The sequence below is a fragment of the Sinocyclocheilus rhinocerous genome, unplaced genomic scaffold (assembly GCF_001515625.1).
Source record: "Sinocyclocheilus rhinocerous isolate Xijiao unplaced genomic scaffold, SAMN03320098_v1.1 scaffold1243, whole genome shotgun sequence".
Taxonomy (NCBI): Eukaryota; Metazoa; Chordata; class Actinopteri; order Cypriniformes; family Cyprinidae; genus Sinocyclocheilus; species Sinocyclocheilus rhinocerous.
The window spans coordinates 749,203-776,692 of record NW_015626033.1 but is presented as its reverse complement, the minus strand read 5'-3'; the positions used below and the strand labels follow the sequence as shown (position 1 = coordinate 776,692).

The following is a 27,490-nucleotide window of genomic DNA, read 5'->3' as shown; positions in this document are numbered from 1 at the left end:
TGGTCTACTCTCCCAGGATCAGGAAACAGTCCTCCATAACATGTGCTGCACACATCTGGATATTTGGGTTGAAGTGTTCTGGAACAGTGTTGTAAATACAACTTAACCACTGATTTCTAGTCGTGTCCATTTTTGGAAGGCCGAACAAAGTAGTTTGGCCTCTGGGAATGCACCAGCACGGATCAGCTCCAGGCATGACGAAGCAGATATGTCCTCTTTTGGAAGACCAAACAAAGTAGTTTCGCTTTCACAACGAAGCACACAGCGTCTTTACGACATGGCGGCGGAAACAACAAAACTACAGCGAGAATAAAAGTTAAGCCTTCTTTCTTTGCGTGAACATTTGGGCGGCGTTATGCAAATCTTCCCACATAGCGACGTAGATATGTGGGGGCGTGTTAGAACGAGCCGTTTTAGGTAGGTGTGGCTGACTCTTAACTTTTATAAATAATATCTCTTTGGATTTGAGACTTTAGTCTTTGCAACTTTACAGATCTTCTTTATGCACCAAGAGCTTGTAACACTCCAAAGAGAAAGGAAAAATTGAAATCGCATCATATGACCCCTTTAAATTTTATCTAATATCCATGCGACACTTCAAACTGAAGTTTCTATAAACTTTTTGATTTTATTTTTTTTCACCTGGGTGCAGGTTCCTGTTCTCCAGGGTCTCATTACCTTGGCCGCTTCCAGGGTCGTCTTCTTTGGATCTCTGTTCTAGAAAGGGGCTACGGCTATTGCACTGTTAACATTAAGGTATACTTGCTTTCTTGCCTTTGCTCTGTCTACAGAACACCAGTTTTATGATTCTTCTTTGTGTGTTATTTCTCTTTACCTGTCATGTTTCACCGCAGGGTTTGGAACTACAGGAGACATCATGCCACACAGTGGAGGCTCGGCGTGTGGATGAGGTTTTTGAAGGAGCGTTTGATCATGTAGAGCGGCCTGGCCAGTGTTTCCGACTATTGAACCCTCACTGGGGTAACGTTCTGACACCCTGCTCTGTGTTGCCCGTCAGGGTTTACTCTGACGCCCAGAACGTTCTAACAGGAATCATTGACTCCCCTGACCACCTGCGTCAGCTCAACTCTGACTTCCTTAAAACATTTGTCTGGATTTTATTGCGTTACTGTGTACAGGAATTGACACGTGGTGCTCAGCGAACAAAAGGTCATTCACTACAGACCTCTGGACGCAAGTCACAAAGCTCTCAGCTTGCCGTGCCCTTGGAGCCAGGTCCGGCTGTGGTTAAAGTTGCCATGGACTCTCAAATTCGCCCTGAGTCCTCCTCATCCTCTCACTTGAGGGGGCAAGACAGCTCCAGCCTCTCATCCTTTGCGGATTGGTCCGATGAGGATGATCTATTCGGTCCAGTCCCCATACGGCGGCCTATAAGAATGATGGTACGGACAGATGAAGGACAGACCGAGGTAGGGTTGGGTGTGTCTCTTCCAGGTTCTGTAGAAATCCACAGCCTGTACGAGAGCATGGCTCTGTCTTCTCTCCCCACCCTTAGACCTCTGGGTCTGGGTTTGGGGCTCGGCCTGCCCATTGTAGATAAAGGGAAAGATAACATCCCTTCACTCACTTCAACTACTGTCCTGAGAAACTCCCAGCCTCTCCACTTCACAAGCCCTCACTCAGAGCTCTTCTCTCTGCCTCCAGAATGGCGGACCGCCCAGTTGGCTTCCTCCAAACTCCAGGTTCTGCGACCCTGCTTCCCAGAGGCTTGGTTCTGCTTTTGTTTGTCCCAGCTGGTGCTGGAGAGTTTCGGGGAGGGAGACTTTGAGCAGGTGACACTGGGTTTGCAGGAGGACCGTGCCCTGCGGGAGCTTTATACCCAGGTGGTGCTATCGTGCTGTGTGGCACTGGGGGCAGATGCTCAGGTGTTCAGCCCCAATCTGCTGTTCAGGCTGTACTGTGGGGACGGCCCCTGGACCGAGGGACTCGAGTGGCTCAGAGCCAATAAAGAGCTGCATCAGCTCACACTCAGGGCTTTCAGGTAACAGACAAGCATGATTCAGCACACGTTTTCCTTAAAAAAATGGCCTAGATTTTCTCGTTTATTTAATATGTGACAGGTGTTGTATTATTCTGTGTGTGCAGGTACAGTGTAAAACTCTTGGTAGACCAGGCATCTCTTGGTCCGGTAGAGAGTCTGGATGAGCTCTTCACAACTTTGCAGGATTACCATGAGAATTGGTTCATTGGCCTGGTAACAGACCGCAGTTGGCAAGACAGTGTTGCACAAGAGAAGCCCTTCCTATTCTCTCTCGGACACGATCTCACCATGGTAAACACCACATTTACTGGAATGTAACCATTGCTACCGTCTCGTATCTAGTTGTGAAACAATAAAAAGCATCTCTTCTGAGTATATATATATATATATATATATATGAGTTTTTGCCATAACTAGCCATGAATATAATGTATGTAAGGACATTCTGATGCTCTATTTCTGCAAAATAGGCCCCGCCCACAACATCTCATTGGTCCTAAATCATGCTCCACATAAATTGGCTTGTGATTGTGTAATGTTGTGTTGGAATTCCAATTTTACTACATACAGACAAATGACTTCTTGCATATGTTAGTACACTGTATTATTTTGAGACTATTCTGAACTATATATATATATATTTTTTTTATTGGTATCACTCGATATTGGATACTTAATTGTACATGCTTCTTTTCCCCCATTTCATTCAGATTATTTTTGCCATAATCAAATGCTCAATTATAATTGTAATTCTATTAATATAATTACAATTTAATAACACAGTTAAATGTAATTTTTAAGGAAATCTTAAAATGAATATCCATTTTTTTTAATACCATACATTTGTGGTTAAGATGCTTAAATTCACATTAAGCATTTGACAAATGATTTTATTATTATTTTTAATTCATATAAAATTTATAGAATTTTAATATTGGCCATTGCATGAATTATCAGCTTGTCTGCATTGACAAGAATTTAAATTGGTCTACCCCTACTCTTTTTCATGCATTCTTATTTCCCTTGAGTTTATAAATTTAATTTAACAAAAAAAGCCGAATGATCACTTACGGTTTCGTAATATTTTCTGTTTTTCATAGGGGACATATACGAGCCGTGTGTTGTCCCTGCAGGAAAATCTAGTCCAGGTGGGAGTTTTGAATGAGGAGGGTGTGAGGGGCCAGTGGGCCAACCTGTCATGGGAGCTACTATATGCCACTAATGACGACGAGGAGCGCTACAGCATTCAGGCACATCCTGTGATGCTGAGGAACCTAACTGTTCAAGCAGCTGATCCACCTCTGGGATACCCCATCTATTCATCCCCGCCCATCCATTTACGCTGCTTATGATAATCACCTTCATTTGTTTACCCACACCGCTTCAGAGATCATGACACACATGGATGCTACCAGCACATGAATTTCACAGTCAGAAGTTTCTGCATTTCATTTCTTCTTCATTCAGAGTATGGTCAAATATTTTATTGAAAGTATGAAGAAAATTGTTAGTTTTAGTGACATTTGACTTTTGAAAGAAATGCATGAATTTATGAATGTCAGCAGCTAGTAAATGTGCAAAATCCTCTCCAAACTCATTGAGACACAGAGCCCAGTTTAAATTTGTTCTCTGGAAAGTATGCTCTATTTTCTCAACAATGAACCCTTGGGTGTCCTTGACTGAATCTCACCTCACATTGCTACCATTTCACATTTTTATTTCATTTTATTTTTGTATTTTTTCACTTTCTTGTTAAGCATCCGTCAAGAGCCCTAAAAAGGAGAAACAGGAAAACCGTTGCTCTTTTAAAGAACCTGTTTGTCAGATCTCAAGGATGTGCCTTGGTTACTATATTCAGTGGTTATGAATAATATTTTTTTTTGTTCATGTGACCACCTGGTGTTATAAATATGAAGGTAAATTGGCTATGGCACCTTTGTTCATCCTATTTGAGCTCAGTCTTTATACGGTTGTGTAATTGTATGTATAGAAGTAATACAAATATTTTGTATAAATACTTTACTGTCTTTTTTGTTCACACAAACTTAAAATGTTAGAATATTAAATCCTATTTATAACTGATGTACAACATTTTAATACAGAAAACACAAAGAAAACAAATCACCTGCCCATGCATTTTTTTAAGAATGTACCATTTGTCTTCTTGCTATTGATACAGCAAGCAAAATATAAGGTGTTTTCATATTTATTTAATGACAGTGAAATGTCTGGGTGACTTTCCCGGGTCCTTCTGGTAAGGAATTCACAAATCGGTGTTTCCTGAAATTAGATTTTCAAGTTGTCTTGACCTTAGGCTTGCTGAAATATGCAGAGTCTGCATCCTAGAAAAGAAGATGATTCAGAAAAGATATTACTGCTATTGTAGCATAAATAAACCAGTTCAGGGATCTGTTTACACCTACTACTCACCAGTCCAGCTTTGAAGTTCTGCACACGTTTTTTACCCAGAATGTTAGTCAAGTACCAGGCCAGAGTGGGAATGTACTGCCACAAATAGCAGAAGAGTAGAAAGGGCTGCTCGGCGATCCACATCTCTTTCACACGGTTGGCCAGACCTACCAGGGTGAGTTGAACACAGCGCTCTGTAGACATCTTATGTGTCTGATCACCAGCTGTGGCCACAGGCTAAAGAGGAAAAAAAAAACAAGTACTTTTTAGCTAAGCAAATGCAAAAGTATTTTGATATAATGATCGCTGATCAATGAGCCTAAGTGCAGATAATTGTTAAGTATTATATACTGTTATAGTTTTTATTAATATTTTGAATTAGCTATTAAATATATTGGTTTTAACCCCATTTGTTGTTCATTGGCTACTATGACATTCATGGGTTTATCTGTCAATCTAGTTCCCGCTCAACCAATAGCGAGTGTTTGGGGCGTGGCTACTGTAGCAGACTGAACCAGAGGGTGTTGAGTGTTGAGCTGACTTGTTATATGGGCAAAGAAATTAAGTTTCGGTTATAGAAATGCAAGCCAAAATTCGAAGACTTGCTAAAATATGCAGACAACGGGGTAAAACATGGGTAAACACTCGTGGTTGTTTTACACAATGGAGGAATTTAATGGAATGGTTGGATTTGAATCGAGACGCCGAACTTGCGGAGTTTCTTCTCAACATTGTTAAAGTCAAGTTTTTAGCTCTTTACTGTCAAGCCACAGATAAAGTAGTAAGATTTCGTAATGATAATAAGAATAATATTAAGGGTGTGTTAAGGTGGTTCTGCAAAGGATTGCGTTTGAAAATATGCTTTTTTGTAATTCCGCTAGGTGACACTAGTAGCGCAGAAATGGCAAACTTCACATTTAAACATAATTCAGTAAAAAATTGTTTAGTTTAAGTTTTTCATTTAATTTTTCTTTTATTTTACCACATAACTCGGACAGAGTGTCGAAAGCCAGCGGTGTCAAGGACAGTACATTGTGTGTTTAAGCGAAACAAGCAGTTGGAATTGACATATCAAATTCATAAAACATGGTCTTTCAGATCAAAGTCCTCTTCCCATACTTGTAAACACAGTAAATCGCTCTAAATTTCTTTCAAAATCTTTTAGTAAATGTGTTTTTAGAATTTGACATCTTGGCTTTTGTGTTCATATTTATGAGTCATATATACTCTCTATAACCTAAAATAATTAAACCATTAGTGCAGCTTTCTAGCGGCCAGTATAACAATTCTTATCGCTCATATTTTTTCCTTGTTCATGATTTAAAAGAAGTAAAAAAGTAAGCCAAAAAGAAAAAAAAAAAAAAACAAACAAAAAAACAACTGGTGCAAATACTTTGCTGAGCTCCTCGGTGAACGCATTCTGAATGATGCTTGATATTACAGGTCCGGGACAAATGGTACTGATGGTGATGTTCGGATAATCAGTGAGTTCTGTCCTCAGAGAGTTAAAGAAACCCTGGAGAAACACAACAAACCAGGAGCTTTTTTATCTTTTTTGACTATTTTTACCAGACAATGCTGCATACGTGTAGGCAGATTCTCAGGGAATTCTGTCAGTTTGCTCTCACCTGCACCGCATGCTTGCTCGCAGCATAGCCCGTTGCCAGGGGCACCCCTACAAAGCCTGCAACGCTGCTGATGGTGGCTATGATACCACTACCACGGCGGATCATGTGGGGCAGCACCTGCTTAGTGATAGATACGGTGCCAAGGTAGTTGAGCTCCATAAGTGCCTGGTACACATCCACATCAGCCTCTGTGCACAGCGAACGCTGCGTCCGGCCTCCGTTGTTTATCAACACATCTATCTGAAAATGCAGACACACAAAAATTAAGACATTTTAGAGGGATTATCCCTACTTAATATCTCTGACCATTCTAATCATTCTAAATTGCTTGACACTCAGATAAAGTATAATATAAAAAAACAAAATGGCATTGATAGTCTGTTGCAGCTGTTCCAATGTCAACAGAGAAATTCATGTTGAAATATTATGCCACGAAATGCTAGCTAGCATTTAAAGGTTTTTCAGATGATTATTTACTGTTTTCTACACACTTGTCTCTGCAAATGTCTAAAGTCTGCATGTTTTATTGTCATGTAATATATGATCCTGGGCTTATTGGTGCATTTTATGTTGAATAGTTCACCCAAAAATTAAAATTTGCTGAATATTTACCCATCCAAGATGTAGATGAGTTACAAACATAAAGCTTTTCGCTTTACAAGACATTAATTGATACACTGGAGTTGTGTGGATTATTGTGATGTTTTTATCAGCTGTTTGGACGGAACGCATTCACTGCAGAGGATTCACTGGTGAGCAAGTGATGTAATGCTAAATTTCTCCAAATCTGTTCAGCTGAAGAAACAAACTGATCTATATCTTGGATGGCCTGAGGGTGAGTACATTTTCAGCTAATGTTCATTTTTGGGGAGAACTTTTCCTTTAACCAGTGCATACTTTAATTCTTAGGTGTTAATACTAGGAAAATTCAATCAAAATCAGTATTCTGAAAATTACACTTTTTGGTGTCAGCAATGTTTCTGAAATAGAAGAAACAATCACAGAAACACACTGAAGATTGGACATGAAATCCAGATGGCATTTACATCACCAAAGTGCTTCAGAGCTGCAGCAGTTTTTTCTTGATGTGATCCACGGTCCAACAAATCAAGTGGAAGGACAAGAATATCCTCATCCTTTAGAGAGAAGCGCTCTAACAGAAGGAGAGGAAGAGTGTATTTTGTGTCAGTAGGTCATGGTGTGGATGCTTTTAGTACATAGCTGTCAAGTATTGACAGCAAAGATACTTGAGTATACACATTCAGGGTCATTCTGCAGCTCTGAGGGAAGAGACATGAATTACAGTGTACTTAATTGGGGTTTTATATGTTTCTCCTGTCTCTCAAATGTTTCTCAGGACTGTTCATACCTAAACATGTGCGCTTTACCCTGTCCAGCTCATTCTCCCTGCGGGCAGACAGCACAAGCCGAGCACCGAGTGCCGCGAGCTGATAGGACAACTCCTCCCCGATGCCACTCGAGGCTCCGGTAATCCACACCACTTTGCCTCTCAACTTTAACTCTATAAAATGAAAAACAAATAAATGAATTAATTAATTGATAAAATTCTACACCATCACACTATATATTATTTAATTAATAATTATTAAAAAAAAGTGTATAAAGGTATAGTAATGGAAGTAATGCTCAACAGAGCAGTATGAACTCCAGTATATGGGTCAGTCTAAGAAAAATGAAGTTTTACAGTATATGGTGTTTATATGTATAAGGTGAAGTGCATCTCTGTAAGAGTTTAAATATTATATCAGATAAAAATATGTTTAAGAAATAATACATTGTATTGCGCAATCTCAAGCTAAATGAATACATTTTTAATATGCTGGGATATAATTGTGCCTTCTGAAATGGTTCATGGTAACAGTGCGCTGACAGTTCTACATTTAATTTGATATTAAAACCTGGCTTGTGTGCAACTACAGCTACAAGATGCTTGTTATGGTGCGAGGTGTTTTTCAGGGGACATTTAGCAGCTTATTAATCATATTTTTTTTCTCTATATTTTTCTCTATGGAAAGTCCTCATAAAACATAAAAACCCAACATTTGTGTGTATATAAAGACACTGATAATGGCATCAGCTGTAACAGGTATTCTATAGTCTTTGATTATAACCATGATTCATGCAGACTTTATACTTTACTTATATAAAAAACTTTATACTTTACTATACTGTACCTGTCGCATACTGCCATGGTGACCTCTACACTACACTAGTTGTTAGAGCACTTAACAGTCATAGTTAACGACAGAGTGCAAATTCCATAACCTTGCAGGAATGTGTCACACTTTGTTGCATAAGAAGCCAGGTGTTGGTTGATTTTAGATTGCAAACATATTTCTGTGTATACATGCATATGTCTATAAGCGATTCTGATTCATATTACCTGGGCTGTTGCCGAACCTCGCCGCCCATAATAAAGTCAGATCAGCGTCTGCGAAGATGAAGCGTATAAACTGCGTTAGTAAATAAACTGCGCTCCCAGCGAGAATCACACACAGCCAGCATATATCCAACATTTCTGTATAAACGCCGAGAAACTTCGCAAAAAGTAGCTATTTTACAGAGTAGTGGCTGAATGCGCTGGTAAATCTTGCGCAAGCTGCGCTTGACAGATCCGTCTGTGTTACAACATGCTGTAACTGCTGCTTCTGAACCAACCCTGCTCAGTTCAGCCAACGACCCGGCAGGACCTACAGCATGAGTCAAAGCCTTCCGGGTTAATCTTCTGTTTTAATGGAATACACTGCTTTACCTTTATTTTTAACCTATCTATCTATCTATCTATCTATCTGTATATAGCCAATATCTGTCCACTCGAAGAGTGCAAAACTATAGGCTACAGCAGCCTTATATTATATTATTTAATATTTATATTCCATATTATTTATATTCCGCTGGTTTTGTATTCAGATGGAGTTGAATAGGCTACAGCAGTAGACAGACAGACAGACAGACAGATAGATAGATAGATAGATAGATAGATAGAAATAAACGTGGAGCTCTTAGACATTTGTTAAATCAAATGTCGTTTTGTATTGAAAAATGTTTGTTAGACATTTTATTCATAGGGTGTTAGAAATAATTGCATTAGGCAGCTTGAACTATATAGTTTGACACCTGTTCATCTGTTCTCATTTCTATTTTCCACCTAACATATTGAAATCCATTTAAGTGTGTATAAAAGGGGCTTTTTGTTCATTCATGTTAGATTTAAAAAATGTCCAGTGCTTGAGAGGTGAAGGATGCATGACTGGTGATGGAGGCATAGTGGTAAAAGTACAGAGGGATGATGATTTTGATGAATGAACGATGGCTAGAGAAGGATGCGATGGTGATGACAGAATGATGTACAGATGGAGGGATGATGTTGATGAAGAGATGATGATGATGATGATGATGATGTCATTCTTTTAAGTGCGCAGCCCTGCTGAATCCACATCCGGGTCCTGCGCTGCTGCTGGTGTGCAGAGATTCGGTGCCGAACGGAGCGGACCAAAATAGCGGTCAAACCCGACACTTTACACGTTCAGGACGCAGAATAAATGGGAATGATGCATCCCTGGTTTAAACAGATAAGGGTGATCCGCTCTTTCACAGACTGAATGCAGAGCAAAACAATCCGCCAGCCTGTTTCTCTCTCACCACCGCCGCGCTCAGTTTATATCTCTCGCTTTCTTTTCGTCCTTCTCTTTTATCTGGTTTTTAGCTTCTCCACAACAGAACTCCCCAGGACTTATTTTTAGTGGGTAAGTTTCTGTGCTTTTGTAATATGCTTATGCGAATGGCAGAGCTAGCTTGTTAGCATGTAGGCTAAGGGAGTAGACGGGTGTTGTTTGAGCTCGGCGGGCTGACCTGTCGCTTGTGGCCGTCGCATGGTGCGCTGAGGGCCGCAGGTCTGACAACCCAAGCCCGAGGCTTCATTTGGCCTCTCGTTAGCATTTAGCTTGCTAGATTGTCTGACCTTAAACCGTAGCCGTGAGTATCTGCCAGGCTCTTAGCTCATTCTCTTTCCCGATTACATTCACTAGCTTATTTCACTTTGTCTAAACGTTTCAGTCAAACTGAAGGGACCCAAACGTCAGTATTAGCATAAAGCTAGCGTGCTAACAGGCTCGCGACACCATGACGTAATGCGGAATAGAGGCGCGTGAACATGCGGCAGGTCTGCACGCGCAGACTTTCAGTTCACTGCTGTTCAGCACTAACAAGGGCAAAGAGCATTGATTGCTGATATCTAACTGTAAAGTGTGAATGTACTCTAGCAGTAAACCCAATCTGCAGCTAGATCAGATTTATAGAGAGTTTACCTGTCAAATGTAGTGGGGTCAAAGCTGGAGTTTAAATTGCACTGGTTTTGTGTTCAGAGTGCGCAGTGATAGATGTGAGTGGCATCTGTACTTTATGGAAGCATATGGTTAGCAAAATTAATTTTGAAATGTAATGTGCAAAATGACAATGCAATATGTAAAATGGCAATGTATTTCTGCATTTAAATTTACATTTTCCCATACCATATGTGCAACATTTAGTGCAAAATGAAAATTCAATTATGTAATTTACATTAGCCATTTTCTACACTAGTTTTAATATGTAAATTAAAAACATATTTTAACGCTTTATAAGTTGCAAAATTAAAATTAAATTGTATTACCCAAATTGATTAGATAGGTTTGACATGTCCAAGCAAAAACTAGCAAAATTATAATTTAAATGCCATTTTTCCTAAATGCGTTTAGACTTACGGGTAGGACACTTGAGATTGCATTTTCATCGTGATACTGCGTGATAATTATAGCAAAATGCAGTGTGAATTTCAAATTGCATTCTGAGCCAAATGTGCAGCAAAATGATGATTTAAATGTCTTTTATTTTTCTTAAATTAATTGGCACTTACACTTAAGACGTTTCAATTTGCATTTTCATTAAGTACCCCGCGATAATGTAGTTTAAGTCATAATGGCCCTGTCCCAAATGGAACACTTCATGTGCACTTGCGGTCTTACGGACTTACAATGGCCGCCGCGTTTGCGTGTCTGTTAAGTCCACGAGACCGTAGGGTGTCCCATTTGTAATTTTAGCATTCAGAAGGGTGCTCGTGAGCGCCCCCTTTGCGGCCGTAATGCGCCCTCAATACGCACTTCTGCCAAGCCTGCACTGGTGCGAGCTCCGCAGCAGACTTCTACCCGACAGTCAAAGCGATATTACGTCACGAAAGTGCGAAAGACCGCGAGGGTTTAGGGTGTCATTTGGGACAGGGCCAAATGTGGATTTGAAAATGCATTCCGAGCCGATCACGCCCCCAACCTGTCAGTCATTATATCAAGGCGGGGCTCGGCAACAAGACGCACAATAGGTCAATATTCCCCATTAACCAAACGCTTTTCACCTGCCTCAACATCTCTCACTGTTTACACTCCGATTGATGCACATAGCCTATTTGCTACCATACTTTATTCTTCTCCTATAAACGATTGCGTGTCTCCCAGCACCTAAGCGTTGCAGGTGCGTTGCACATCTCACTCTGCACGCCGAGTAAGCAAATTCTACACTTGTTTACCACATTACATTAAATTTTATTCCTCTCTTTTAATCCGTAACAACGCGTGTTCCGTGGCACCGCGATTGATGGCCGTGATTTTTAATATTAAGTTATCTCACTTTGTCTGTGGCATGTTCTGTGACAGCTGTGTCTAGTTCGGACTGGTGAAGTGTCATCTGGGGCAGGCAGGAGTAGCAGCGTTTTCTGTATGGTCACGGCAGGACTCCAGACTTCGACCATTTTTTCTGCCTGTGTGACTAAATTGTGTGTGCAGTCGCACTGGCGCGACCACCGTGTTGTTCAACTCATAAGCGCTGCCATTTCTGTTGCATATGAGAAACATCAAACGGTAACTCGTTTGAAATGCGCAGCGCTTCGAGTGCAGAGCCTGTTTTTTTTATACTTGCCACGTTAGCAGGTGCTCGCAACAAAAATGACGCGAATATTGAGGAAACAATGGATGGTTTTCACGCTAAAGTAAAAGTAAAAAGTTCTTAAACCAGAGAAGGTGAACATGTTGGTATTCTTGTGGGGAAAAAAACATGCAAGCACTGTCACCGACAGCAAGTTTAGTTTTACTTTTCTTTTTCTTTTCATTTTGAAAAGCTTATCTTTGCTGTTTACCTCACGTTATGCTATGGAGGATATTTTTATGGATTTTGTTTTATTATTATTTTTTTATTTGATTCCTCAGTGTTTGCTAAACGTTCTGTAATTTATTAGTCTGTATATAATACAGCATGTGGTGTATGCCATGCCTCATCTTATTCGTTTTTGTTAATAAACGTTTTGTAAGCTAGTTTGTCATTGTATCTTACTGTTTTATTGTTGTTGTGCTTTTTAATTAAAAATAACAATGAATCCATCTTTTGTTTCAGTCTTAAAAAGTGAAAGGTGTGTAGATGTAAGCAAAACAGACAATTATCTTTTATTGTAAAACGTGACAAGATCGTGAATTCGAAAGTGAAAGCATCTGAAGCCCACGGCTTATAACACAGCAAAAGAGGAACTCCCGTTCACAAAATTCAAATCACAAATAATACTACTGATGAAAAAGAACAGGTTGAATGTTAACCACTTTCGTTTCCATATAACTATAAACTATGATAAAAGTTCATCAGCATGCATTGATTAATCCCATGTTGTAGCAAAAAAAAAAAAACGTGCTTGTGCGACCAACTGAGAAAGTTAGTCACAAAAGAGCGACCAGTGGGAAGAGTGAGTCTGGAGTCCTGGGTCACAGGCATCAACCAGAGTGTAAACAGACCGAGAGATCTTAAAGGGTTAGTTCACCCAAAAATGAAAGGGTGAACTAACCCTTTAAGGCATGCGTGACGCTTAGGTGCCACGGGACGTGCGCTCTATTATGGGTTAGAAGAGAGGAAGGCAACACCGTGTCTACACCGGACGCGAGCGGTGCGTGCATTTTGAAATTCACACTGCATTTTGCTTCAATTATCACGCGGTATCACGATGAAAATGCAATCTCAAGTGTCCTACCCATAAGTCTAAATGCATTTAGGAAAAATGGCATTTAAATGATAATTTTGCTACAGTTTTAAATTCTAATCAATTTGGGTAATACCATTTCATTTCATTTTGCAACTTACAAAGCGTTAAAATGTTTTTAATTTACATATTAAAACTAGTGTAGAAAATGGCAAATGTAAATTTATATAATTGAATTTTCATTTTTATTTTGCACTAAATGTTGCACATATGGTATGGGAAAATGTACATTTAAATACAGAAATACATTGCCATTTTACATATTGCATTGTCATTTTGCATATTACATTTCAAAATGAATTTTGCTACCCATATGCTTCCATAGTACTTGTCTGGGAACTCGCTGTAATGTATGTGTGTTTGCCTGCCTTTGTGATGGTGTGTGTGTTTACATTTGTTTTTTGTGCCTGTTGGCATGCCATCGTTTATTTTAAGTGACCACTGGCAAGACAAGACTTTTGTAGTTTCAGTCATGAATTATAAATAGTGGCCTAGTGCTGTGTGTGTTTACACTTGATTCGGGTTAAACTTCACATTAAAGGTTTTTCAAGTTCAAGTAAATTGTTTTAAGTCGAAATTAAATTAAAATCAACCCTTAATGCATGTTATTAAATACTGATCATATTGTAAACAATCCATGCATATGTTTAGTTGTTAATCTTTTGACCTCATAATTCTTAATCAAAATCTTCCGGCGAACTTGTCTCTGGTGACATATGCCAGACTTCTCCAATCATTTAGTCCACTTGAACCCCGCCCCTTTCTTATAACTGACTGCATGCAGGCATTCAGATCTGCCTCCATAAATTGACAACCAGTGAATATAATCAAGTCCGTCCCCGTCTTACTTGTTTTTCAAATCCATTTCATTCAAATGTGCCGAAATGTATTAAGAAAAGATCTGTTGCTACTCCCATTTCATTAACTCATGTTATCATAAGCTGAGTAGGCATTGTCAATTTTTCCTGTTCTTATTGGGATCGATAACCTACATTAAATTGGCTTTAATGTTCACATATGTGAATTACACTACAGAACTAATTTTTCTTGACTGTCAACATGAGTAGGCCTATTTTGCTTATCACTCAGCAAAGATTAAAAAGTTGTTGTTAAACATTTACTTGTTGCAATTTTATGCAATATTTTAACACTTGAACAGGGTTATTATAAAGTTTTAACATTTGAACAGGGTTATTGAACTGTGCAAATGATGGGTGGGAATGTAAGTTTATTTTAAAGTTGTAAGTATATAATTTCTGTACCGCTAGTGTCACCAAACAACCCTCTACGGACACATTGGCAATTGAATCGCCATTGGCTAGTAAATTTTTTTGTTTACTCGCTTGATGGAGAGTGAAACTCTGAAGCGCTCAGTCAGAGTGTTCTGTGAGTGAAAATATATCTGTGCTAATCATATACGCAGCCTCCAACTCACACACTGGCGAGTAAAATCTGAGAATTTATTAGCCATTGGCTAATATTAGACATCATTTAGTCGCCCAGAGTGAAGATTTAGTCGCATATGCGAGTGATTTACTCGCAATGTAGAGAGTTGCCAAACAGAATTGTCTTTCATTGTTGAGACAGACATATCATCCTGCCCTAAACATATACCACTGCATATGTCTTGGTAAATCTAATTTGTAATAAAAATAGCAACTGCATTTTAAAATGTGATTTGAAAAAAGCTTCAGGTTTGCTGTGCTTTTTTGTAGAGATGCACAATTTGGCCACAAATTTTGTGGTTGTATATATTATTGTTGATGTTATCTGAAAAAGACTGTAATAATCTGAATTATTATTAGTAGTAGTAGTTAAAGTAGGGGTAATTATATAAAGAAGTGCTTAATAACAGTTAGTAGGTAATCGAAATTAAAGGTATTTGAGAATTGTGAAATTTTGCTTGTATTGACTGCTGAAATTTGGTACCATGACTGCCCTATACAGAATACATTTTTAAATGAATCGTGCGGCCATATATCTGGCCCAGTTGGGATGCAAATAGCAACTAGTTTGGTGCTGTTATGTTGCTCATCATTCTCAAACTTTTCTGTTCTAGATTCCTAAGCAGCAAAGATGGGTGCATTCCTGGACAAGCCAAAGATGGAGAAACACAATGCCCATGGTGAAGGCAACAGCCTGCACTACGGCCTGAGCAGCATGCAGGGCTGGCGTGTAGAGATGGAGGATGCGCATACCGCTGTCATTGGTCTGCCCAATGGCTTGGACCCCTGGTCGTTCTTTGCTGTTTACGACGGGCATGCAGGATCGCAGGTGGCACGTTACTGCTGCGAGCACCTCCTGGAGCACATCACCAGCAACCCTGACTTTCAGGGTGGAGGCGGAGGAGGAGGTCCAGCCGTGGAGCCCAGCGTGGATAGCGTGAAATCTGGAATCCGTACTGGTTTCCTGCAGATCGACGATCACATGCGGCAGATCTCGGAGAAGAAGCACGGTGGTGCCGACCGCAGCGGCTCGACGGCTGTCGGTGTGATGATCTCACCCCGCCACATCTACTTTATCAACTGCGGAGACTCGCGGGGTTTGCTGAGCCGCGGAGGGGCTGTGCACTTCTTCACACAGGACCACAAACCCAGCAACCCCTTGGAGAAGGAGAGGATCCAGAACGCTGGAGGATCTGTGATGATCCAGCGCGTCAATGGGTCCCTGGCGGTGTCCAGGGCTCTGGGGGACTTTGACTATAAGTGTGTGCATGGTAAGGGTCCCACGGAGCAGCTGGTGTCGCCGGAGCCCGAGGTGTATGCTATCGAGCGGTCGGAGGCGGAGGATGAGTTTATTGTTCTTGCTTGTGACGGGATTTGGGATGTGATGGCCAATGAGGAGCTGTGCGATTTTGTTCGTTCACGACTGGAGGTGACTGACGATCTGGAGAGGGTCTGCAATGAAATTGTAGATACCTGTTTGTATAAGGTGAGTGTAAACAGACTTTTACCAGCCAGTCAGATGAATGATTTTGTCTATTAAAAATACAGTGAAAGGAGATAAATCACACTTTGTTGATAGTTTGCTAAGTATTTTATGCAATCAGTTTCCAGTGCAGTTCAAAAGTTTGGGGTCAGTAAATTTTTTATATTTTTTTATCTTTATTCAGCAAGGACGCATTAAATTGACAGTAAAGACTTTCTACAAAAAATGGCAATTTGTCACATAAAAGTATTTCAAATAAATGCTGTCCTTACGAACTTACTGTTCATCAATGCATCCTGAAAAAAAAAACTCAGTTTCCATTCAAATGTCAAGCAGCAATGTTTTCAACATTGATGAAAATTAGAAATGTTTCTTGAGCACCAAATCAGCATATTAGAATGATCATGTGATGCTGAAGACTGGAGTAATTGCGGGTGGAATGTCAGCTTTACCATCACAGGAATAAATAAATACGTTAAAATAGAAAACAGTTATTTAAAACTGTACTGTATTTTTAATCAAATAAATGCAGCCTTAGTAAGCATAAGAGACTTCTTTCAAAAACAAAAAAATCTTCTAGACCTCAAATTTTTGTACCCCTGAAATTTATTGGACTGTTATTGATCTTTTATTGATGCATCTCAGTTTTTTATTTTTTTTATTTAAGATAAGCAAAATTAAGGAAGTTTAATGTGATGCAAACAAATGTAATAAGTAATGGAAAATGATTAGATGTTTTTGTTTTTAAATATATATATACGTTTTTAATAGCATTATCTACTTCAGTAGTATACAATGAACATATGTGACCCAACTGTATTGAACACAAGTGTTTTTTTTTTTTTCATTTCTATACTGAGAGAGTGTTCATAACACAATTCTTCCCATTCTAAATCTTATCTCTCGCATTTTTCCACATTGTTTCATTGATATTAAATTTTGATTTGGTTTAAATTTTGGTGAACTCCTCCCTTCTTCTGTGTTTGGACAGGGAAGTCGTGACAACATGAGTGTTGTGTTGGTGTGTTTTGTTAGTGCACCGAAGGTTTCCCCTGAAGCTATCAAAAGGGAAGCGGAGCTTGATAAATACCTAGAGAGCCGAGTAGAAGGTATGAGCTAACCTTTACAAGCCTTCTGCTATTAAATGGAATCAGTAATTCTGCTGGGCCAAACTTGATTGCTCTGAATTGTTGTTGATATAACAGAGATCCTGAAGAGGCAGGGGGATGAAGGTGTGCCCGACCTGGTACATGTGATGCGCACGTTAGCATCTGAGAGCATCCCCAACCTACCACCTGGAGGAGAGCTGGCCAGCAAGTGAGTACCACACAATCTCGCTTTCTCTCTTTACTTCAAGTTCCAAAACCTAGTGATCTGTCCATCCAACATTTTGTGAACCATTGGTGGGTAATTCTCACAGAACCTTTCAATAGCACAATATCATTCAAAAGTTTGGGGTCCGTTAAGACATGAAAGAGACTTGGGTCTGCACCAACAGCTCTCTAGTTGCTGTACTTGAAGAATCACATATGAAGTTCCATTTTGCTTTTAATGAGGCAGCTCAGTAAGTTTTGCTACAGAGGTGATGTTTCCTTCACCTTTCTTTCTTCACTCAGAAGATTATACCGGTCTCTGTTTTTGTCATAGACGGAGTGTAATTGAAGCAGTATACAACAAACTTAACCCATACAGGAACGAGGATACAGTGAGTACATCAGTCTGACTCTGTGTGTATAAATGCTGGGATGTTTGCTTGCAAGATTTTTTTGTTTTGTTCTAGAATTAAGTTGCATTGCACGATTTTGTTATTTGCCACCTTAAGTGTTCCAGAGTTTTGTTTTTTCATTTGTGCATGTTTCCATCCTATTCCAATTCCATATTATCCCCTCTCATTTGACAGTGCTGGATAGGCTGAGCTGTGCTTTGGAAAGAGTTTTGGTTGAGTGCAGGGTGGAGCCCCTCAAATTTGTTGAGCAAACCGATTTAATATTTAAAAGAAAAACTTAAACACTTAAATTAAATGTTGATTGGATGATTATAGCTCTCTTGACTCAGTACAGTTCTTGATCTGAAAAGAACTTAATTACATAAGATGTGATGGTACTGTATAGGGTTGTCATGGTACTAAATTTCAATAGTCAATACCAGTAATTCTCAAATAGAATCAATTTCAATACCACAGAAAAAATAAATGTTACCAAACACACTTTATTTAAAAGAATAAACATAATACAAATATTAGCATTTACAGTTAAAACAGTGACATGTAATCAAGTGTCATTTTTAAAGTTTTTAAAAGTAATTACTTCAAAGTAAATGACAAACAATAGGAATAATAAAACTAGGCAAGCATTTTGACCAAGAAGTGCATTTGAATGTTTATAAACCTAGTTGCATTTTACCATGAAGTGTGATTGCTCTTTATGATAGTGGCATTTTAAAGCATCGTTTACAAAAGTGAGTTGGCACTTGGTACTACCAGTGCCATAGAAAGACTGGTATTTTAATTTTAATTTTATATATATATATATATATATATATTCATTTAAATTTTTTCCCAGATATGGACTTTCTAAAGATACTTTTGGCATCCCTAGTGGCAAATGCATTGTGATTTGTGATTTATTTGTTTTTAATAAACTGATTGTGTATATCCGTTTTTGTTTCATATAGACTTGACTGAAAATCAGGCACCTTGGGTGCTCTTTACTTCAGCACTCAGCACTTGATTCTGATGCTTTTCATGACTACCAACCTTGACCTGCCACACCTCAGGCTGTTCTTCCAGTTCATGTATTTTTACAAACCAGTTCAAGCCTTCCCAAAATAACAATGGAACGATTCATTTTCAGTCTGTCATTTTCCTCTCTTCCATATTTATTTAATCATTTGTTCATGTCATATTTATGTTTATAAGGGGCAGTTCAGTCTGCTAAGTGTGAACCCTGATTGGTTGGTGTGCATATTGATGGGCTTAAGCTGTTTGATCCATTGGTGATATTTTTCTTTCTTTTGGGGTGGTGCTTTGCTTTTAGGTGCAGTCTCATAGATCACTGGGGTTGGGTACACCCTTACAGGAACCTGTAGGTTTTACCATATCAGTCATATCAGCCATAATAGAGTACCAATACCATAACGTGTTAAAAACACAAAATTAAAAAAGACTTCTTTTTTTATTTATTTAGTGGCCATACAATGTAAATGAAATCTATTTTATTTGTTTTTTACTTTTTTTTTTTTTTTTTTTTTACAGTTTACAGTTCTACAAAATAACGAGGGTCCCTGTGAACTGGTGTAAAATAGGCCCAGAGAGGCTGTTGGGACTTTAATGCTTGTATTCCAAATACAGGACTTGTATTTGAATTGTCTTAGAATTGGAATACACTCACAGCAGTTTTAGTCCAATACCTGAGCAAATCTGAATTTGGGAAACTATTACAATAGAACCACAATAAATCTGTCTTTTGGATCACTCTGGAGCCAAATATGTATATAATTAATATAGGGCACTGTGATATAGCCAAAACTGATATCTCAATCACTTTTATTCTTTTTTCCGTATTCAGTGTAGTATGTTTTTCCCCAATCCAAGGAAGCATCCTCTCAAGTAATAGTAATAAACAGCAGTATTTACATACCTAAACACTACCATCCAAAAGTTTGGAATCGGCTAGATTTAAAAATGAATAAATAAAGACAGACATTCTCATTGTTAAAAACTTTCTGTTAGTCAAAAAATCATGACAAAAGTATAGTTTCCACAAAAATGTTAAGCATTACAACTGTTTTCAACATAGATAGTAATAAGAAATGTTTCTTGAGCATCAAATCAGCATATTAGAATGATTTCTGAAGGATCATGAGACACTCAAGCCTGGAGTAAAGGCTGCTGAAAATTCAGCTTCACCATCACAGGAATGAATTACAAAAAACATTTATTTTAAATTTTTAATAATATGTGGTAATGTTACTGTTTTACTGTATTTTCAAATGATCAAATAAATGATGAAATAAATACAGCCTTGGTGAGCAATGTCTTTAAAACTTTTGAATGGTAGTTTATATAATCAGTAAAATCCTCGCAAATCATACCTATGTAATTTATAGCCCTAAATTTATGTAATAATTGCCTACCTTTCAGCATTACAGTGATACTAGCTTAATTATTAAATTAAGTAACTAATCCTGCATTCTACATGTTTATCTGTAGCGTGTCTCAAGTCTGTTCATACTTACGGCAGTTTTGTCTCTGGAGTTCGCCACTCTAACCAAGTGATTGATGCACCACAAAATCTCCAAATAGCCTGTTGGCACACAAGCATCATCAAGTGCTGTAATTTCTGTCAATTGCAATCAGCATATCAGTTTGGCCATTTAAACCCAAGATTTGGATCCCTCCATCATTTCCATCAACATTTCCTAAAATCATTCCTGATTTATCTTCACCTGTGTTTCATACTGTCTCTCACACAAACATGCTTTTTCCTGAGTGGTTGGCAGTTGGAGCTTGGTGGGATCTCACAAGCTGCTCTCCTCCTCTCTCCATTCAAGGACTCTGCATCCACGGATGACATGTGGTAGCCCCGCCCCTTTAAACACTGCACAGAGTTTACAACCCTCCAGAACCCTGCACAACAACCTTTCCTACAGGACCCGGCACCAGAACCCTGCACAAGAACCCTCAACTACTACAGAACCTGCACAAGAACCTACCACAGCCCAGCTCAGCTGCTCTGGACTGTTCGGAGGAAGAAGAGGCGGAAGAAGAGGAAGGGAATGAGGGCTCCCTCCCCTTGTTCACATAACGTTCCCTCTCAGTGCTAGGCAATGGTACCTTCTGGAAATTTTCTGCATACTCTTCTGTCCCGAATCACTCTTTACCCAAATCTTTTTATCCTTAACATCACCCTCTTAAAAAATCCAACACTTATTTCCATTTAAATAATTTTTTTTTTGGTGTAATTAATTTGATTCACATTTCCTTGTGTGTTTGTATATTTCAGCTTTTATTTCTGTGAAGTGCAATTGTCTTGTACAAAGAAAAGCCTGTATCAAATGCAGCATTAGTTTTAAGGCACACCTTTATTGCCCTGCCTGCTTTTGTTTCCTCTCCAACCGCTGAAGCCCAACACATCTGCCTCTCATCTGCTTTCCTTTCACTTCTTTGTTTTTTTTTCCCTTTTTTTTTTTTTAAACAAAATATAACTTTTTGTATTGTTACTTTTTAAGTGAAACGGGTAAATGATATGGGCTCACAGCACAGTACAGTAAGCTTTTTTGTAAATCTCACAGCACGGATGACAGTAATCGTTATGTTCTCTCAGTACTACTGTTTTTCTTTTTCTGGTGGGGTGGGTCTTTTATTTTGGCCCTTTTTTTTTTGTTTTGTTTGTTTTAAGAGGAAACCGCTTGAACTTAAACTAAGCTGAAATTGTGTGCGTGATTGTGTGTGAGAGAATGAGCGAGTCTTATGAGAAATCAAAGGTTTGTGTTGTGTGTGTGTGTAAGAGGATGCATGTTTGATCCACCAAACTATTTCCATAGTGCAAATTTTGTGTGTGATTCTGTTACCTGATGCGCCAACCCTGATTCTCTCTCTTATCATCAACACTAGGACTCTACAGTGTTCTGCACTACTGCAGCTTCTTGATTTGTTTTAAGTTGGTCTAGGAGCATTTTAAAGGATCTCCTGCACTTGCTGGAAAAAAGTAATTGTTAAGAAGCACTCAGAACTGGGACAGGCCCTATGAAGTGCGTTTATGTGTGTGTTTGGTTGTTAGTGCATATGGTCTGAATGGATGTGTGAGATTGCATGTTTATTGTGTTTAAAATTATGTGGGTTTTAATGGGGATATTTAGACTTTTGACACAAATATATAAGGCTTTAGCTATAGTGCTCGATCACCCATCTGCACTGCTGAGAGAGTGATGAGTGAATGCTGAGATTAACACTCAACTCTACTTTAACCATTCGCTTCATCTCTTGTTGATTTATGTTATCTGTTATATGTTTCTCTCTTTTTTTTGGATGTGGTGATTTCTATCTCTCTCTCTTTTCAAAGAACAAATACAGTGTGATGCAGTGAGCTGGCCTGGTTTAGGCCAGAGCCTGCATGTGTTCCTCTGACCAATAGGGAGCGCAACAGAGTACTGTTTGCTGCTAAAGTGTGTGATTGAATCATTCGTTCATTCATTTGAATGCTCTTAGTTAATATTCTCCCACACCTTTTCCCCCAATGCTGTATGTAACATAGTTCTGAATGAATTTAATTTTATTTTTTTCAGAGAGATTGTCACTTGTTCATTTGTCCTGATTGTCTGAAACGTGACATGGTAAAATCACCCCCTTCGTCCTTACCTTCCCAAACTAAATTTTATGTATGGAATAGATTATATGAACAGGAATTCCCTTGCATCTAATAAATATAAGTTAGCTTTTTAGTCTAATCCTGTGTATTTGCATACTGAAAAAAGGGTAGGTAAAAAGATCACTACTTTGAGTTTTTTTCGTGAACCTCACAGGGTGATTTATTAAACTAATATTGTAACAAAATGACAATCTAACAGTGTATAGCTAATGTTAACAGAAAAATCTCCCTGTATCTCTATGCTTTCGGCTTGTGTTATAACACGGGCATAAAGATAGTTGTGTTTGTGTGTGGAATGGTGAGCTGTGTGTTTTCCCCAGTGGAAGCTGGAATGTTGTGTAATAGGAGATTCACGAAATGAATCTAAAATGAACAGGATGTTTTAGGATGGTCTTAGAAGGCCAGGATATGTTCATGTGTCTTTAAGCTTTTTTGGATCCGCAAAGCTACGTGGAATCACTTTAGGAATGTAGACACGAGGAACGACGACTCTTAAATAGGATTCTGTTGGCTTGCTTAACGCTCAGTTTGGTCATATACGAGCTTAAAAATCACTTGTATGAAAATTAACAAATTATGTGACTTGTTTTGAAAAAAGCATTTTGTTGTATGTGCAGTTTTGAGATTCTTGGACTGCTATTACACAGATTCTCCTTCTTTGTTTGTAAGACTTCCAGATGGTTTTTAGATGGGGAAAAAAAATCAAAAATACAGGTTTTTTTTTTTTTTTTTGGTGAGATGGTCATAAGCACAGGTCTATTAAGTGAGGAGAGGTTATGGCTTACAGTGAAACATACAAGCCCAGTTATAGATGATAGAGATGTTTTTGAATGTGTTTTTACTGTTGACAAGGGCATTTTGCAAGGAATTCAAATGACACATGAACCGTCGCATTTGTTAATTGCGCATAGATATTTTGCTAAATATGCGTCACAAACCGTGATGCCCCGTATTTTAGGTTTATGCTCTGAAATCCTAATTCCGTGGTCTCTAGCTCTGTAGTGTAAGCTCGGTAGCTCATTTCAGTTGAAATGATCCAGACCTGCCTTCTAATGTATAAACCAAGTGATTAATGCAGCCTTAATGCCTCCTGCAAAACCCCACCCCCAAACCCTTGGGCTTTACTAGTATATTACAGAGCTCTGTATGCAAACACACCACAATTTTGTGCTAAAGGGAACTAAATTTTATAGCACGGTGTGTAATTGTGGTTCGGGCCTCACACATTCTCATAGACACACTTATGGTATTTTACTCTGGTGAAATCCCACCTCCTACCCCAACAAGATTATTTTTGCCGATTTCAGTCATCTGCTGTCCTCATAAGCTAAGCTATTTTTGTTAAACAATTGATATGTATATTTGTATTCATTTATAAATATATACACAAAATGAAGTGAATAATCAAGGATAATCTCTCCTCCCTGTAACCCACTGGTCGTCCTCTAACTGTTCACTGTCCATTTTTGTTGTTTTAATCTTTTCAGACTGGAAATAAACCTATTTTATTTGAAAAAAAAAAAGATTGTGTAATTGTTTTTTATGTTGCCTTTTCTACAAGAAGGATTGTTGTTTTTTAATTTTATGTTGCCTTTTCTACAAGAAGGGCTGTTGTTTTTTGTTGTTTTGATACATAATTAAATATTATGAAATGACAGCTCACAATGAAAGAAGGATATGCTAAATAGAAATTCTACAAACATTTGTTATATTTTGCCTATTTCAAAAGCAGTGCTTGGAAATTATACACAAGAATGAATACTTCATCAAGGATGCATCATCAAAAATGATCAATGCAATTGATCTAAAGTGACAGTAAAGACATTTAAAATATTGCTGTTTCAAATAAATTCTGTTCTTAAACTTTATATTTATCAAAGAATACTGAAAAAAGAAATGTAGCATGGTTTCAAAAATATTACGCAGGACAACTGTTTTCAACATTGATAATAACGAGAAATGAGCACAATATCAGCATGTTAATTGCTGAAGTATCAAGTGACACTGAAGACTGGAGAAATGGCTGCTGAAAATTCAGCTTTACATTTTAAAATATTTTTAAATATACCGTTATTCTTAATTGTAATCATTTCACAATATTATTGTTTTTACTGCAATATTATTGATCAAATAAATGCAAGCCTTGGTGAGCATCTTCTTTAGGGACCTCTTTCAAAAACATAAAAACCCTTTCTTCTGTTTTGCAAATCTATACATTGACCACCAGTATGGTCTAAAATTTGTGCTTCGAAGCTGCAGTTCATTTTGTTACTATTACTAGTGCTTTTGGGGTTTCTGAGACCCATAACCTAAAGTAAATGTAAAAGCAGTTGTAATGTGCCCTTCTTTTTGTGTTTTGAGATTTAAGGTGGATTCGGCCTCTTGTTTCTGAAGGGAGGGCCAATAAAAAAATCAAGAAAGATGGCTTCAGATGAAATTCAGTTTCAGATGTAGGAAACAGTGCTCCAATTTATTTAAAATATACTGTTTACTTTCATTTGGAGCAACAGAGACCCTAAACATGAGTCATATAATGCTCACAGCATTTCGGTCACAGTGATATTTTCCCCTTACTTAGGAACCAGCTACGTGATTTGTTATAGCCTGACCACAGTGTCCTTGAAGTTATTAAAACACTTTTAATTTTAGAGATGAATGGCTGGTCTCTATTTAACAGATTTTTCATTTACCTTTCATATGTTGATGAATTTGTAATATGAGTATTGATGTCTCATTTTGACATCAGTCGTAAAATGGGAAAGCAAATGTACATCTTTTGTGCAAAATCTTTTGCACTTTACAGTGGTAAATTAAAAAGGGGGTTGGTAGTAGAAAGATGGGCGAGAACTCTTAAAGATTGCTTTTTTTTAATTACGAAAGAGAGACACTTTTTTGCATTTCAGAAAAAGCAAGAAAAACGAGTTTCGCTTCTCAGGCAAACTTTTAATTGTAGTCACTCTTATCCCATTCAATGTTCCTATTTGGGTGATGTCAGTTCATCTATTTTATAGATCTGAAAAGTTCTACTTTAACTATTTTGTCTTTAAGCAGCCAGGTGGGGGCAGTGTGAGTTGGATAAAAGGAAGTGACTATGAGGCCACTGTCAAAACCAGTTTAGAATGAAGAGACTATGAAGTGAAGCCACTGTTAAAACCAAAGTCAGTCAAGAACAGACTACTTAAAATTAAATGGCTACAGCAAAATGGAAATGGATTAATGTCTGATCCTCTCAAATCTAATCTAAAGTATCCATAAATCTAACTCTGATCAAATTTCATTTTGCATGTGTACCAGTGAATGTTGCTAAGGTAGAGATATTGAGTGGTAAATGCAAACATTCACCTAGGATCTACAAGACAGAAGTGTATTTAAGAGATAGTTTACTCAAAAATGAAAATTCTTTCACCATTTACTCACCGTTATGTCATCCCAAATCTGTTTGACATTCTTTTTTCTGTGGAATGCAAAAGAAGATTTTTTGAGAACTTTTTCAAAAGTTTTTTCAAACGGTTTGGTTTCCAAAATATCTTCATGTTCTGTAGAAAGAAGAAATTCATACAGGTTTGGAATAAGTACAGCAACAATACAGCATGGCCTCAAGTGCCTTATTGCTTTTTTCCCAAAATGATTAAGGAGATGTAACATGTGTTTTAACAGTTTTATTAAGCTAATTCATTAAGTCACTTTATTGACCAACCAGAATTCTAGAAAACAACTGTTTTAGATAGCAGGTTAAGGGCTTCTATGTTCAAATGTGAACTCTTTGACAGTTGGGGTTTGAAATCATGAATATTCTCTCAACATTCCATGATCCGATTGGAATATGTGACGTTTAAAGATTTTAAATCAATCACATGCTGAACGTTTAAGTGGTTACAGAGGAAAACCTGGGCATCTTACTCTAAACAACAGATGGTCACACACTACCAGACTTTCAATCATTCTGAACACAACAACCTTGCACAGAACAGGTACATGACAGTTGAAAACAAGTGTTGTAAATGTTTGATATCCTCAAACTTAATCATAATCTAAAAATAATCATAGTCTATACCCATCATACTCTACACAATTATCTGTGAAATCTGTCACTCAGACTGGGCAAAATTTGCAGACGGGCTCTGACGTTTGGCATCTAGTGTCTTTAAACCAGGCAATCTGTACATGTAATGTCATGTAGTCATGTAGTGTAGTACTATGCTGAGAAGAGAAGTTTTCAATGCGTGTATACAGCATTTTTATTCACAATATAATTATAGACAGCTGTAGATTGCAGAAAATGAAACTGCAATGATGACTATTCGCCACAGAGGGGTTTACAGCCTCCCTGTTTGGCACAACTGTGTGTTTTTTCTCTCTTAGAGGACTTTTCAGGTCTGTTGACCCGATGCAGTCTGTCCTCTTATTGTTTTTCCTGTTAATACTGTATGTTAGGGCTGGGTTTTGACACAAATTTCACGATTCGATTCTCATTCACAAGCTTTCGATTCGATTCAATATCGATTATTTTGGATATATATCAGGTACAGTACTTGCCAAATCTCTCAACTAATGCTGTAAAATATACATGAGAGTCATTTGGTACTACATTACTATAATATTGAAAGTTGAAATTGACTGATTTGTAAGCTATAGCCTACAACTGCTAAAATTACACTAAGTTTTTAAAATAATAAAGTTACAATTACATAATAATATTTTTACTTCAATTCGTTTTTTTTTTATATAAACATTTAAATGGTGGCTGTCATAAAAATTTATGGATTTATTCAAACAGAAATTAAACATAAGAACAGTAAAAATTATAATGAATATGTTATATTGTGCATATATTTAGCAAAATGCCCCTCTCTACAGTTTATTTTTCTATCTGACTAATGAGTTTATGGTCACCGAATATGAGGTAAATGTGACGTTACGTGACATTGTTTACAAGACTTTATATTGAAGTATTTGCGCGGCTGAACCTCTGACTGAGCGATTACATGAGACAGGATACGGATTGTAAAGTTGTACTCTTTCTTTTAACTTCCCTTCGGATGTTTAGTCATGTTTATTTTGTGCTGAAACTGGTATTAATGTGGAG

The 27,490-nt window shown here is 37.9% G+C and overlaps 3 protein-coding genes across 5 annotated transcripts in view; 2 read left to right on the top strand and 1 right to left on the bottom strand.

Moving 5' to 3' along the window:
- pcnx4 (pecanex 4) overlaps positions 1-3,981 on the top strand; it is a 20,695-nt gene extending 16,714 nt beyond the window's left edge. The window contains exons 8-11 of the mRNA XM_016511030.1: positions 653-756; positions 855-2,002; positions 2,107-2,293; positions 3,103-3,981. Coding sequence (XP_016366516.1) covers positions 653-756; positions 855-2,002; positions 2,107-2,293; positions 3,103-3,354 — 1,691 coding nt within the window. The 3' untranslated portion in view covers positions 3,355-3,981. The remainder of the gene's footprint in view (positions 1-652; positions 757-854; positions 2,003-2,106; positions 2,294-3,102) is intronic.
- Positions 3,982-4,038: 57 nt separating this feature from the next.
- On the bottom strand, positions 4,039-8,752 carry dhrs7 (dehydrogenase/reductase (SDR family) member 7). Its single transcript, XM_016511044.1, has 7 exons — positions 8,444-8,752; positions 7,409-7,561; positions 7,086-7,192; positions 6,040-6,279; positions 5,805-5,927; positions 4,433-4,648; positions 4,039-4,344 (listed from the first exon to the last, which is right to left on the bottom strand). The coding sequence occupies exons 1-7, from the start codon at positions 8,574-8,576 to the stop codon at positions 4,297-4,299; spliced, it is 1,020 nt and encodes a 339-aa protein (XP_016366530.1). The 5' UTR covers positions 8,577-8,752; the 3' UTR covers positions 4,039-4,296.
- A 711-nt stretch (positions 8,753-9,463) lies between these two features.
- ppm1aa (protein phosphatase, Mg2+/Mn2+ dependent, 1Aa) overlaps positions 9,464-27,490 on the top strand; it is a 40,451-nt gene continuing 22,424 nt past the window's right edge. Inside the window, exons 1-7 of one of the 3 annotated variants that reach the window (XM_016511011.1) lie at positions 9,464-9,806; positions 15,168-16,039; positions 17,028-17,145; positions 17,242-17,353; positions 17,684-17,741; positions 18,710-18,829; positions 20,588-23,551. In XM_016511011.1, coding sequence (XP_016366497.1) covers positions 15,185-16,039; positions 17,028-17,145; positions 17,242-17,353; positions 17,684-17,741; positions 18,710-18,715 — 1,149 coding nt within the window. In that variant the 5' untranslated portion in view covers positions 9,464-9,806; positions 15,168-15,184 and the 3' untranslated portion in view covers positions 18,716-18,829; positions 20,588-23,551. Of the gene's footprint in view, positions 9,807-15,167; positions 16,040-17,027; positions 17,146-17,241; positions 17,354-17,683; positions 17,742-18,709; positions 18,830-20,587; positions 23,552-27,490 lie in introns of those variants that run through there. The other 2 variants (XM_016510991.1, XM_016511001.1) reach the window with 2 other exon arrangements.